The sequence below is a fragment of the Planococcus citri genome, chromosome 3 (assembly GCF_950023065.1).
Source record: "Planococcus citri chromosome 3, ihPlaCitr1.1, whole genome shotgun sequence".
NCBI lineage: Eukaryota > Metazoa > Arthropoda > Insecta > Hemiptera > Pseudococcidae > Planococcus > Planococcus citri.
The window spans coordinates 7,737,281-7,750,718 of record NC_088679.1 but is presented as its reverse complement, the minus strand read 5'-3'; the positions used below and the strand labels follow the sequence as shown (position 1 = coordinate 7,750,718).

Here is a 13,438-nt window from a genome sequence, read left to right as displayed (position 1 = left end):
AAAATTTCATTATTTTCAAAAGATTCCGAAAAATTTCTCTTTTTAAAAAAAAAATTTGTTTTTTCAAAAACGACAAAAATTTTTGCTTTTTAGCAAAATGACTGAAAATTGTCGTCGTTTTGCAAAAAATTCCAAAAAAGTCGCACTCCTTTTCAAAAATTGTTTAAAAATCTAAATCACGTTTTTTTTTACAAGAACTGCGAAAATACACTTCTTATTTTTTGAACCCTAGTTGCCTACTTAACTTAAGGTTCTCCTTTTGACTATAAATTGTCCAAGTCTAACTTTTTTCAAAAAATTGACAAAAACTCGTGTTCTTAAGCATAAGTAGTTTTTGACAAGTTTCCTTTTTCCCGCCAAAAATCCAAAATTTTTTTCTTTTTTCAAACAATTGTCCAAAATCCCAACTTTTTTTCCAATCTTGCATTTGACCAAAACTTCTCAAAATTATTTGCAGCTTTGAAAATGACAAGAATTTCTGCTTTTAAGCAAAACAGCCAATTTTCTAGAGAATATTCCAAAAAGCCTCAGACTTTTTCAAGAATTGTCCAAGTCTAGCTTTTTAAAGAGAAATTGTAAAAAGGTAGGTAGGTAAGTATCATTTTTTTGGTCCCTAATTTTAACAAAAAGGTCTTACTTTTTTCTAAAATTATCATACAATACTATCTTGCACTCTATAGCTTTTGGTTTTTTCAAAAATTGCCCAAATATCTTGGTTTTTCCACAGAATTATTTGGTAGTTGGTAGGTATCAATTTTTTTTGACAATATAATATAATTCTACATAGAAAAGTTTTGTTTTTTATCAATTTTTTTGTTGTCTAAAATTGCAAAAATTCTTACTTCGTTGCCAAAAATCACCAAAAAATTTGGGGTTTTCACTAAAAAGTTGCAAAATTAGGTTTTTAAATTTAATAATCACACTGTTTTTTTTGGGGGGGGGGGGCATTTTTCTCTACATTAAAATAGTTTTTTTCGTTTTGTGACATATTTTTGGTTACATGAATTGAGTATTGAGTTACTTTTTTTGGAAAAAATTCAGCGCGAGCCCTTTGTTCATTAGTTAAAAAGAGTCAATTATTTTGAATTTTTTCAAGGTGATTAAATTATTTCATTAGCTTTTATGCTCGTATTTTTTTCTTCCTGTTTAGTTTTTTCACTTTTTTCCAATTAAAAAGTTGGTTTAGGTATTCTCAATAGGGGGGGGGGCATCAAAAACCATCCGTTCAAAAAAAGTTCTCCCCATCCACCTGCGAGCTGACGAGCTGACAAAAGACAAAACAGACTCCAGTAATGCTCCAGTACAAAACTTTTTGAAAAAAAAGAGCACTAAACTTTTAATCTTTTTTCGAATTTTCTTTCGATTCGTGATCATATCGAACATCATTCAGTGAACTTCCTCGACCTCAATCCATTTCTCATTCATTTAACCAATTTATTCCGAATTAAAAATAAATCTTAGAGGTAAGTTTCGCACCCACAAAATTGGGCACCGGTGTTTGAATAATTAGTTCACATACACATTTATCTTATTGAGATAATTATTGATTGAAGCTCAACAATGATCCATTAGATATTCCCTAGTCATTCCCAATTTCCATAATGAAAATAAAGTTTCCAGATCGCCTTTATTTCAAGTCATTTTTGAAATAGGTATTGTGTTACCAGAAAAAAAACGACTTCAAGCATCGAATAAATCATTCAATAAAACAATAAACAAACATAGAATTACATTTTTATTCAGATATATACACTAAAAATTTAAAACAATGTTTTTAAAAAAATCAATTATGTAATAGGTATGGGTTGAATTAAACAACTTATGAAATTTGTCCACGATGATTTACCAAAGTGTTCGTAATCTTTTCATAATATTTTACGCAATCCACAATTCACTGTCATTCGATTCAAACACGAAACAAAATATATATCTACGACACAAATGACATACCTAAATTAACAACGAATAAATTTCATCGAACGTATAAATACGAAACCCTATGTAGTCGGTGGCGCACCCACAAAAATAAAGAGAGAAAAACATAAAATAAAAAAATCATAAGCGAAATGAGAGAGATCGCAAAAATATGGATACCTAACTGGGAATATACTTACACGAATACTTGTTGTTCTAATATAAATTATAATAATACTAAGTAAAATACACATAGATATAATGAAGAAAAAAAAACGGTTTAAATTGGGCATTAAAACGTATAGTAGGTAGCAACAAAAAATTCATCGTAATGTAAAATCGATCGCCGTGTTCGTTAAAATGATATCATTTTACATAGAGAGAGAAAATAAAACATCAAGTTGGACCGTTTGATGATGAGGCAATTGGTCAACGTCAACCTATTACTTTTTGTTACCATTTTCTACATTATGCCATGTGAGTCGTTCTTCGTAAAAATCAATGACCAGTTGAGGGCATTTAACATTGGCATCTTTAGCGGCGACCATTTCGGGTTCGTCGTGGCCTTTCCATTTCATGAGGAATTTCAAAATTCCGTTCGATTCGGTAGCGCCGATTATCTTCTCGGGGTCTAGTTTCCTGTCGAATCCTTTACTGGTAATTTCGGTGGAATTTTCGCGTTTCGATTTCGCAGAAAACGAAGAGTTACCGTTATTTAGCGAAGTATTGGCCGATTTCTTCTTCTTAAAAGACGTATTCTCCTCGGCGTCTTTCTTCTTGGTAGCGGATTCTTTTTTCTTTTGTTTTTCTTCGAATTCTGCGATCAACTGTGGGCAATCGAGGTTCTCTACCGGTTCCCAGGTGTTTTCAGAATCCGGGTAGTTTTTCCATTTTAGATAGTATTCGATTTTACCTCTGGACGTTACACGCTTGTCGACGATTCTTTCTACCGAATATTCCTCTTCGCTTTCTTCTTCTGTCGAATCGATGTTTCTTTTGTTACCCATAGTTGAAGTTTTTCAAAATCTGCAATACGAGAGAAACAAAACACGTGTTATCTTTAGGTAAATAATCGATAGATGTAGGAGCTCGGTGGTCAGTGGTGCACTCAGTTTTAACGGTATGATAACTCGATCGTTGTTCGAGATAAGCCGGTAACAAAGGATTTTTAGTCGAGATGATATCGTCGATCGAATACATGCTAATTTAGAAGTAAACCAGTTCCATTCTCAACTTTTATCAACGTTTACGCGTATTATACGTTGATAGTAGAAGATACAAATGTGTTGGTTTTTCAGACAATCATTATCTCATCAAATACGACGTAAAATGAAGATGATTGTTCGTACTGTTTTAGAATATTCGTTAGTATCATTACTGGAATCAATATTACGACGAATGCGTAATGAATACAAACAATGTATTCCTAAACGAAGACGATCGACGTTAGCTAAACGAGCTTGTTATTAACTTACCTAAATAAGCTTGAAAGTAAAGTAAACTCGAAAATTAAACGAAATTTTCAATAAATTAAGTATTATACTAAAGCTCGGCTAATTTCAAAACATTATTTCGAAACGAAACATCAAACATCGAACAAAAAACTCAATTCGAACTAACGGTTGCACGAAAAATATCACGTTTTTTGTTAAATTTCTGTACTTCGTTTACGAAAAAATCCACTTCGTTGAAATCTCGAGTCTTATGGTGGTGTTTCCTTCGCTCTGATTGGTTGATTGGGCAAACAAGAACAACAAAGTGAGCGCGAAACTTGGAAACACACGCAGGGTAAATAATGATGCTTTATTGGAGTAGTCGTCAAGCCGATTCTGTATTTTTATTTTTTTCCAAAATGATTTCGAATCTTGGACGAATGGGCTGTGTGTTTAGTGAACTACTTCTTGATTCCACTGTCATCCTCACCTTGTCCATCGGTGGTCAAAATTCATTCCTTCGTAGAGTAATCGAAACACAGTAAACGAAGATATCAAATTGTAGATCTGAGCCTAACATAATTCGAATGAGAAGGTTCAAAACCAAAACTTAGTTGATGACACTGATGACACACACGTTTAGAAATTCAAATTACTTCGTACAAAGTACGTCAAACAAAACTGCAGCTCCAGCTTCTATTTAAAAAAAAATAGTAATTCAAACCATCTGGGGATAATATATAGAAACAGCCGCATGAATGGGATATTAACTAACTAGTAACTACTACGAGAAATAAAAACAAATAATAGCCTTAAAAAATAAACAGGAATGGTTCACCATACTTCGCTGGAATAGCAGAGTTCAAAGTATCATGACTTTACCTTTACCCTTTCAAATATTTACCAACACATGTTTTCAAGGCGTACGCCTGAAGGTCGTTTCATGAACTCAGTTTCGCTATCATCCTTCGCAAATATTATTCCTTTCGTTTTTCTAAGCTTATAAATCACACGTGAGTTAAGCTTCCTTTATAGTGGCGATAAGCTGGCAATAGAAAATTTCTACAGAAAATCGTGGAATTTTTTCAAACTCAATTTTAAGCACTTTTGAACCTCTAAACTTGTAAAATAATAACATTTCTTATAAATTCTGATGATTATTCACTTTAATAAAAAGTTTTCAATCTTCATCTCATTCATCACTTTTCTATGGAAAAGTTAAAAAATTTTGACTTTTCCATAGAAAATTGATAAAATTCCACAGCCAGTATAAATGCTTCCATTTGAATGTACACATTTGACTTTTCTGTAGAAAAATTCCACGGCCACTATAAAGGAAGCTTTATGACACGAGTCAGGAAGTCTTTTGATTTATTGCAACGGTACTTTTTAACCTGAGATAAGATAACGATTGTAAGCTGTGACAAAAAATGCGACTGGAACTGAACCGGTGAAGGTGACACCTCGATTTATTATCCTAAAAAGAATTTTTTCTGCTTACTCGAGGTTTAAATACAAGATAAAGTTAGTCAATTGTACGCCACTTCCTTTCATATAGTTAATTTAACAAGAATCGCGCCTGTTAAAGAATTTCAGAAACGATAAGTTGTGCACTACAAACTACAATAAAAATGTTAAATTGACGAATTATTAATCCAGTTTTAGGAATCACTGACTCGAAATTAAATTTTATTAATTATTTAAAAAGACGAACTCAATCACACATGAATTTTCACCTCCTTCATTTTTAAAAATACCAGCTTCGAGTTTCCATCTCACTTTCCTACCTTTACCTAGGTACATCCTACGAGGAAAAAAAATACCTGAGCCTTAAAATTAATAAAAATGAAATATATTTTCGCGAAATTAATACATGTATACGTATTAAATAAATGAGAGAGGAAAAAAAAAGAGTTAAATACACAATGATGAAAATTTGTTTAGCCTAAATTTATTCCCACTCGGTAGTACCGGGAGGCTTAGTTGTTAAATCGTATAAAACTCTCGAAATGCCGGGCAACTCTTTCAACGTTTGTAAAATATTCTTAACCACATCGATAGATAGATCTCTTCCGGGCAGTGCTGGTACTCCAGTCATGAAATCATTGCTGATAAAGGGTCGAATGACGAGCGATCTTTGGCAAGACGGCATTCGTATTGCTATGTCTCTGTCGAAATGCAACGGTAACAGCACGATCGGAATTTGCGAAACGTTTTTTACACTCGAAGATGAAATTAATATCTGCGGAATGGTAAAAGGTTTGAATTACATAATATTCCATCTTTAAAATCAGAAAGTCACTTTATAATATTACGAAGAATTATTTTGTACATGAGCAATTTGTGCAATGATGGCAAATGCAGCTATTTTAAATTTAAAAGCACATTTTTGCGTTGAAAATTTTCCAAAACAATATTTTAATTTCAGAATGAAAAACTTTTTGTAATCAGAAAAAACAGTTTTCTTTTTTTCACGAGAAAATCACTAATGAAAGAAGTGATTTCGAATGAACATACAAACAATTCAACGGATCTTCTAAATATCTCATACCTCCAGAAAAATGAATTAAAAAAAAAAAACAGAACATTTTCCGGTTTTAATTTTAAAAAGTTGGTCTACTTTGTAATTTTTTAGTTCAGAAAAGGAGACTTTTAAGCAACTTTTGGTAACAAAATGAAAATTCTTGTTATTTCTGAAAAAAAATCCAATTTTTGACAAAAAGCGAGTCTTCTGACAATTTTAACAAAAGGAAAGGTCTTTTGGCACTTTCTGATAAAACAAAGTTGAACTTTAGAACAATTTTCGAAAAAAATGAAATTTTTGGAATTTTTTGCAAAAAAAACAAGAATTTGTATCAGTTTTGTTAAACAGCAAAAGTGTTTGTAAATTTTTAAAAATGCGACGTTTTTTGACAAAAAACGAGGCTTTAACAATTTTAGCAAGAAGCTGAACTGTTTGATCAAAAAAACGAAAATTTTAGACAATTCTGGAAAAAAAGTGGGACTTTTGCCAAAAACGACAATCCTTTAGGAATTATCTTGAAAAGCAAACATAAGACTGAAAATTTTAACAAAAAACAGGATCTTCTGTTAGGTAATCAGCCAAAAAATTATTTTTTCGCAAATTCTGTTAAAAAAAACAAGATTTTTGGATAACTTTTGAAGAAATATGAGACTTATTTGGAATTTTTTGGACAATTTAAAGTGAAGCTTTTTTTAGCAACTTTGCTAGAAAGCGAAAGTTTTTGTTAGTTTTTTGCAAACAGCAAGACTTGAATAATTACAGCAATAAGCAGAACTTTATGGCAATTTTTGGCAAAAAAAAATACTTTGTATCAATTTTGGTTAAAAATGCGAAAATTGCTGGAAATTTTTTACAATTTTGGCAGAAAGTAAGACTTTGCTTGTTAAAAATTAGGTATTAGAATTTTTGGCAAAAAAAAAAATACTTTGTATCAATTTTGGTTAAAAATACGAAAATTGCTGGAAATTTTTGACAATTTTGGCAGAAAGTAAGACTTTGCTTGTTAAAAATTAGGTATTAGCAAAAAAATATAATTTTTCGCAATTCTCGTCACGTCGAAAAATCGAGATTTTTTGACCATTTTTGGCAAGAAGGCGAAGCGAGGCTTTTTAGAAATTTTTGGCATAAAGGTGACACTTTTTCGAAATCTTCAGCAAAAAAGGTATTTGCAATTTTGGCTGATTTTTGTGATAAAAGGAGACCATTTGATAATTTTCAGCAAAAAAGCAAACCATTATTGAAAATTTTTGTTAAAAAAAGAGAAAATTTTCGTAAATTTTAGGCCAAAATCAAGACTTTGAAAATTATGGCAAAAAACAAGTCTTTAATGCAAATGGGCGATAGCAAAAAAATGAGACTTTTTTCAAAATTTCTGTCGAAGAATGAGTCCTTTTCACTATTTTTTCGTGAAAACCTTAAACTTTGTCAACTGTTCACAAAAAGTAAAGACTTCAACAATTTTTTAAAAAACTTAGCTTTCTAGAAATTGTTTGAAAGATACAATACTTTTGGTCATTAAAAAATTGCAAAAAAAAAACAAAAACTGAATAGACAAAAAACAAGGCTTTATGGCAATTTTGACCGAAGATAAGGCTTCTTGCTATTCAGGAATTTCGAAAATTTATGGTAAAAATTAAAAACTCTTGGCAATTTTTGAAAAAAAACATGTCATTTTGATAACTATTGTGAGGATTATTTGCAATACAATTTTTTTCGTATTTCTGGTAGAAAAGCGAGACTTTTGGATTGTTTTTTTTTCAAAAAAGTGACTTTTTTTTAGGTATTTCTAAAAGAAATATTTCATTTCCTTTAAAAAAAAAAATCAAATTTAAAAATCATAATTTTGAAAAATTTACCAAAAGTTACATTTTGTGACTTTAGTAACTTGGAGTCAATTTGGGCAATTTCAACTGTTCAAGAAAAAAATTGCTACTTTCTCTTAATGTTTGGAATTTTTGGAATTGAGAATACAAAATGAGGTAATTCATCAGAATTTTATCATTTTTCAAGTTTTATCAGGAAATTTTTACTGTTCAAAAAGGCGGCAACACTGATTTTCACCAAATTTCCAAAAAGCACTTCTATAAGCTCACAATCTTGTAAAAGTTCCACATGTGCACCATTTAAAATTTTCAAGTAGACCCTGCTCAAAGTTCACAACATCCCTGTTTTTCTCAAAACTTTGAGCACCCCTATCTATCCTGCGACATACTTTGAAACCAGCGATTTTTGCGATTCGTCATCGGCGATTTGACAGTTGACATGAAAGTACCCAAAAAAATATAGATGGAAAAAATTAAAACGAACGAAAATTGAGAATTAAAAGAAAACGAATCGAAAGAGAACTCTAAAATACATCACTAGCAAAAGTTTCAGATGCTGAAATTCATTTTTCGATTTTCGGTGAATTTTTAAAAATTCAAATTTAGCCCATTTTTCAAAAAAAAAAAAAAAAAATTAATCGAATTGACGTTACGGGCTAAAATTAGGTTTTTACCCTTTTATTCCACCAACCGAGTCAATCGATGATGGTTTCGAACCATTGTGAAGCATCCAGCGGATTTTTAAATTCTCCAGTTTTCAAAAAAAAAAAGCACTAGGCAATAATGAAATTTAGAATGCAGCACATACAAACTACGAATAGGATTCACCATCTTTTTTAAAAAAAATTTTCGGGTTTAAATTCACAGAGTATCCAGCGATTATTTTTACGTTGAAGATGCGAGATGAAAGTACTTCTAAACGAGTTGCGGGCATGACGATTCAGCCACTAGTTGCCAAAACACGTCTTCGTCGTTGATAACAATAATTATGTAATAAGTACATATGCAAGCACACAACGCTTATCTCAAGTCATTTACCTGATTGACCTTGCTATCGGCCTCCCTTATTGTCGATAAGACCAGCCGCGTTAGGTAGGTCGGCGTGATATCGATTAATTGATCTTTAACTAATCCACCATGCACGTAACAAACTCTATTTACACTGGTACATATTCGCGGAATAATTTTAGCGTAGTAGAGTAAATCTTGCCAATCGTATACAGATTCGGGTTCTTGCTTACTAGATATACCTACGGCGTAACTGTACGTTCGTTTGTCACCCTGTGAAACATCATGCTAAAATTAAAAACCGTTCATTTCCTTTCATTCTGAACGCAGGCAGTAAAAACGCATTCCTACCTGTACACCGACTGTGCGTATTGGTAATAAAGTAGCGGCGAACGTCTGTCTTTGCGAAATCCTCCTCAACTCGGATCTTTCATCTTCGTTCGTAGCGTTTTCGACTCTATTGAGCAAAGCGTGTTGTTTCTGCAGCATGTTCTCGAATTCGACGATAATCTTGACGAGTACTTGAGTCTCGGAGAAATCTTTCTCGACGTAGGGTTCGTCTCCGCACAGCACGCGGATCGCTAATCCAGGCCCGGGGAAAGGATGTCGCATAACGATTTCCTCGGGTAAGCCTAACAATCTGCCTAGCTGTCGTACTTCATCTTTGTGAAAATCTTTGAGCGGTTCGACGATCTGACCGAGATCTCGTAGTTTGCGAACGAATGCGGTATCGTTGTGATGTGTTTTGATCACGTCGGCTTTCGAACTAGCCAATATTGAAGCGGATTCGATTAAGTCGGGACGTAACGTGCCTTGTGCTAGGATCACATCTTCTAGTTTCAAACTTAAGCTTTCTATCACTTCGTTAGCGACCTGTAGACAAGAGGTTTTTGATTAAAAATACGTATAAAATTAAGGTCAGGGTTTGAAGGGAATTCGTACTTTGATGAATACGTCTCCTATAATACGTCTTTTTTCTTCCGGATCAGAAACTTTGCACAGCATTTTCGTGATACGAGTCCGAACAGTGTCTTTTTTATCTAGAGGAGCGATTGTAGTACCGTACATGAATCTATATTTGGCATTTACAACTAAAACACAGAGAAGGTTATCGTTATTTACGATCGTATTTCAGTTGAATTTACTCAAACTTATGATCAGTTACCATTAACGTTGAGTCCGAGATTATTCAAAGATTGTATCACTTCGCTGCTTTCGTTCTTTCTCATGAAACCGTTATCGATGTGAATCGCGTATATTTGGCCGGGCTGGGAGAGCGCTCTGTGCAAAAGTACTGCGCAGACGGTCGAGTCAACACCTCCACTCAGTAAACACTGAACAGAAAATAAAAATGAATCAGATTAATATCAAATCTAGGCCGCAATAAAATACCGAATATTTCATTCTAGGCTTCAAAAATAAAAAACAGAAGTACGAAAATGGAACTAAAGAATTAAAACGAATACCTACCAGAACTTTCTTATCACCGACTGTTTTTTTAATATACTTAATGCATTCATTTTCGCGATCTTCTAACGTAAAATTGCCACTTAATCGAGAAACGCCGAAAAGAAACGACTTGATCATAGCGATGCCTTTAGTAGTTAAATCAACCTGAAAAATAAGACATTTGTACCAATATTGCTTTTTGGTCGACAATAAACCAAATAAAGGTTGATGAATTACTTCAGGATGAAACTGTAAACCATATAAACGTGATTTATCGTTAGCTATACCGACGATAAAACTGCCGGACGTCGCTATTATACGAAAAGAATCAGCTACACGTTCAACGCAATCACCATGAGTTAGCAGAACTTGCTGCTTTGTATCTAATTTTCTAAACAAAGCAGAAATTCGTTAATAGGCATGGAATAATAATTAACATAAGCCTGTAACGATTACTTACTCGAAAAGCGGACATGTAGGATCAATTTCAATATCAAAAACACCATCTTCTCTATTATCTTTACAGCTAACTTGACCACCGAATTCTTTATTCAACATTTGCATTCCGTAACAAATTCCTACGAAGGGGATGAATCGATTAATACGATAAATATCTACCATAGAGGTCTCTGCTTGGCTCAGACTCGAAAATCATACCTAGTACTGGTAATCCTAATCGGAAAATATCTGCATCGTAACGAGGGGCATCTTCAGCATAAACAGAATTCGGACCACCGGATATAATAATAGCTCTGTAAACGAAACAATTCAATAATGTAATCTTCATTAATCGACAATCTATTTAAAAATGAGGTTAACATATGTCAGAGCTAGTAATAAACCGGCAGCTATTCTTCAAGCTGCGGCCTGATATAAATTCTAATGATATGGGAGTTTGTGAAAGTAACCGGTGATATCTACACACCAGTTTCTCATTAGTTCCAACTCCGAAGCAAGCGATGCTAACTAAAACACGTCTTACTTGTATCCTTTTTCTTTGATGGCGATAGCCGGAGTATCCAATGGTAATAGGTCACTTTCGACATTAAGTTCACGAACCTTTCTATCGATCAGTTTACCATATTGCGCTCCAGCATCCAAGATCACCACTTTCTCGCCAAAAGTTTCTTTCATTTCGGCGTCTATAATGGAATCGGAACTTATCTTCTGCATTACTCGGTCACCAACGAACAGCAGCTATTCGCAAAACAATGTGTATATTAGTATACTAGATAGTGTAATGACGATAACGCGAATGCGATTGTACGTTCGTAAATTAAGGAACGGTAAACAAAAGCAAGATAAAAAAACTGATTTACAGTTTCATCAGAGATAATAGAAAATTACCTAACACTTACCCAATCCGGCAAACGATGATTAGTAACGGAACCACACGCGAAAACACAATCTTAATCGTTTGATCGCCTTGACGTGAAGCATTTAATCAATCAATGATAAAGTATACTTTTTCCTGATAACAGAAAATCAACGATTATTACTTTTCTTTTTACAAATGAGTAGCCTTCTTGTATCACTATCACATTGTTTTAGTAACGTAATACCTGGATTATGAGGTAACTGAGGCCGGTCAGGTTCGGGTTCCTTTAACCTAACACAATAACGATGCTTTTGAAAGCTGCAAAATGATACTTCACCGGTATATCGAATATCTTTCGCGAAAAATTCTCTTATTTCAATCGCATAATAGCGAAAATGAGTTGAAAAAATTCAATACGTTATAGAACGTGTAAAAAAAAATAGATCGCAATGTGTTTATTATTGATAATCGGTTGTGTTTTGTTTGTTGTCTCTTGACCTTTGGTGGTTCTATGGAAATTTTTTGATTTTTTTTCCTCGAATGATTTTCTCTTTTTCGATTCTTTGTTTGAAGTTTGAGTGATAGAAGTTTGAAATTATTTTATACGTAATGTAAAAACGATAGAATTACAAACTAATATTATTAAAATGCTCTAATAATGATTAAAAAAACAATATGAACGAGGTAAACGAGTGCACTAAAAAAAAAACAAAAATCCGAATTAGAGAATTCGTTCATCAGTGTTGCCATTTCAACAACTAAAATTTGTAAACACGTTTTTATAATTTTTTTATCATGCTTTTTTAATTCAGCTGTTTGATGATTGATAAAAAAAATTAAAAATATTCATAATTAAAATTTGAGTCAAAGAGATTTTGAATTTAATCTGTAATTTATAATTTATAATTGAAAGAATAAAGTTAATCTTTCACGAATTGGGCTCCAGAAGACGATATGTGTTGATTCGAGCCGGATTTTAAGTGCAACCGGTACCTTGTTCCGTTCCAATTCTACTCATTCAACCATCATTCTATTACTCAGGTTAGTGAATATTTTTCAATAAACACTTTGTCATTTATTTACGATAACCCGGATCTATAATCTTCTTAAATCTCGAATTTCTCAGCGTTTCGTTCATCTCAAAATGGTGAAAATCGCTCTCAAGTTGAAAGCAAACTTGGAAAACATCGAAAGCTTGAACCCATCCGGCCCAGATTTCCGATGGTGTTTGAAATTCGTCTGTAACAACTGCGGAGAAATATCGAATAAATGGAATTACGCTTCACTGTCCGAAGAAATTCCAGCCCAAAGGGGCAACGCCGTCAACCATTTCGTTAATAAATGTAAATTATGTTCTCGCGAAAACTCGTTGACCATTTTACCCGAAACAGTGAGTGGAATTAAGGCTGAAACATGCGGCGAATTTAAAACTGTCGTAGTGTTTGACTGCAGAGGTCTGGAGCCTCGAGAGTTCTCGGCTAGGGAAGGTTGGGTTGCTAAAGCTGCAGATGATGGTAAAACATTCGATGATGTAGATCTTAGTGAGGGAGAATGGGCTGATTATTGCGATAAGACTAATCAACCTGTAGGTGTTTATGAAATCGAGCATTGTTTTGAGAGAGTCAAGTGAATGGGAAATGGTGTGGATTTAAATTATCGAATGTGTTGTCCGAAGTCAAATATATGTGTATTTTATTATCCAGCTGTGATTTTATTTTTATTCGTAGGTACCTATTAGGTTGTTTAATACGAGTTGAACTAATTTTCTCTTTTTTGAGAGTTGCTGTGATTATAAATTTATATCGTTCATGTTTCCAATTTTTATAAGAAATAAAAATAATATTATATGCCATCGTTCATAAGTGTTATTGATGTAATTGCTTCATGTCAAATTTCAAGATTCTGGTCAAATTATCCTAAAAGCTGCTATGTCGAATCGCCAAAAAAGAAGTTGGTTTCCGAATCAACT

At 33.1% G+C, this 13,438-nt stretch overlaps 3 protein-coding genes across 3 annotated transcripts; 1 reads left to right on the top strand and 2 right to left on the bottom strand.

The window, feature by feature from the left end:
- Window positions 1-1,722: 1,722 nt before the first annotated feature.
- Window positions 1,723-3,866, bottom strand: LOC135842032 (chromobox protein homolog 5-like). The gene is made up of 2 exons (XM_065359313.1): window positions 3,390-3,866; window positions 1,723-2,940 (listed from the first exon to the last, which is right to left on the bottom strand). Exon 2 carries the CDS (start codon window positions 2,919-2,921, stop codon window positions 2,358-2,360), a length of 564 nt encoding a protein of 187 aa, XP_065215385.1. The 5' UTR covers window positions 2,922-2,940; window positions 3,390-3,866; the 3' UTR covers window positions 1,723-2,357.
- A 1,316-nt stretch (window positions 3,867-5,182) lies between these two features.
- On the bottom strand, window positions 5,183-11,890 carry bur (GMP synthase burgundy). Its single transcript, XM_065359311.1, has 12 exons — window positions 11,714-11,890; window positions 11,510-11,622; window positions 11,134-11,348; window positions 10,809-10,903; window positions 10,612-10,729; window positions 10,389-10,542; window positions 10,173-10,316; window positions 9,868-10,036; window positions 9,645-9,793; window positions 9,054-9,575; window positions 8,733-8,975; window positions 5,183-5,589 (listed from the first exon to the last, which is right to left on the bottom strand). The coding sequence occupies exons 3-12, from the start codon at window positions 11,322-11,324 to the stop codon at window positions 5,299-5,301; spliced, it is 2,076 nt and encodes a 691-aa protein (XP_065215383.1). The 5' UTR covers window positions 11,325-11,348; window positions 11,510-11,622; window positions 11,714-11,890; the 3' UTR covers window positions 5,183-5,298.
- A 389-nt stretch (window positions 11,891-12,279) lies between these two features.
- On the top strand, window positions 12,280-13,167 carry LOC135842033 (CXXC motif containing zinc binding protein). The gene is made up of 2 exons (XM_065359314.1): window positions 12,280-12,510; window positions 12,596-13,167. Exon 2 carries the CDS (start codon window positions 12,614-12,616, stop codon window positions 13,097-13,099), a length of 486 nt encoding a protein of 161 aa, XP_065215386.1. The 5' UTR covers window positions 12,280-12,510; window positions 12,596-12,613; the 3' UTR covers window positions 13,100-13,167.
- Window positions 13,168-13,438: the final 271 nt, after the last annotated feature.

Bases quoted from the DNA above. Each gene is read 5' to 3' on its own strand.
- LOC135842032 (XM_065359313.1), bottom strand. From the start codon at position 2,921: ATGGGTAACAAAAGAAACATCGATTCGACAGAAGAAGAAAGCGAAGAG.
- bur (XM_065359311.1), bottom strand. From the start codon at position 11,324: ATGCAGAAGATAAGTTCCGATTCCATTATAGACGCCGAAATGAAAGAA. The intron at 10,904-11,133 runs GTAAGACGTGTT...TTTCGTTTACAG, and splicing joins ATCAAAGAAAAAGGATACAA to AGCTATTATTATATCCGGTG. The intron at 10,543-10,611 runs GTAAGTAATCGT...TGCTTTGTTTAG, and splicing joins CCTACATGTCCGCTTTTCGA to AAAATTAGATACAAAGCAGC.
- LOC135842033 (XM_065359314.1), top strand. From the start codon at position 12,614: ATGGTGAAAATCGCTCTCAAGTTGAAAGCAAACTTGGAAAACATCGAA.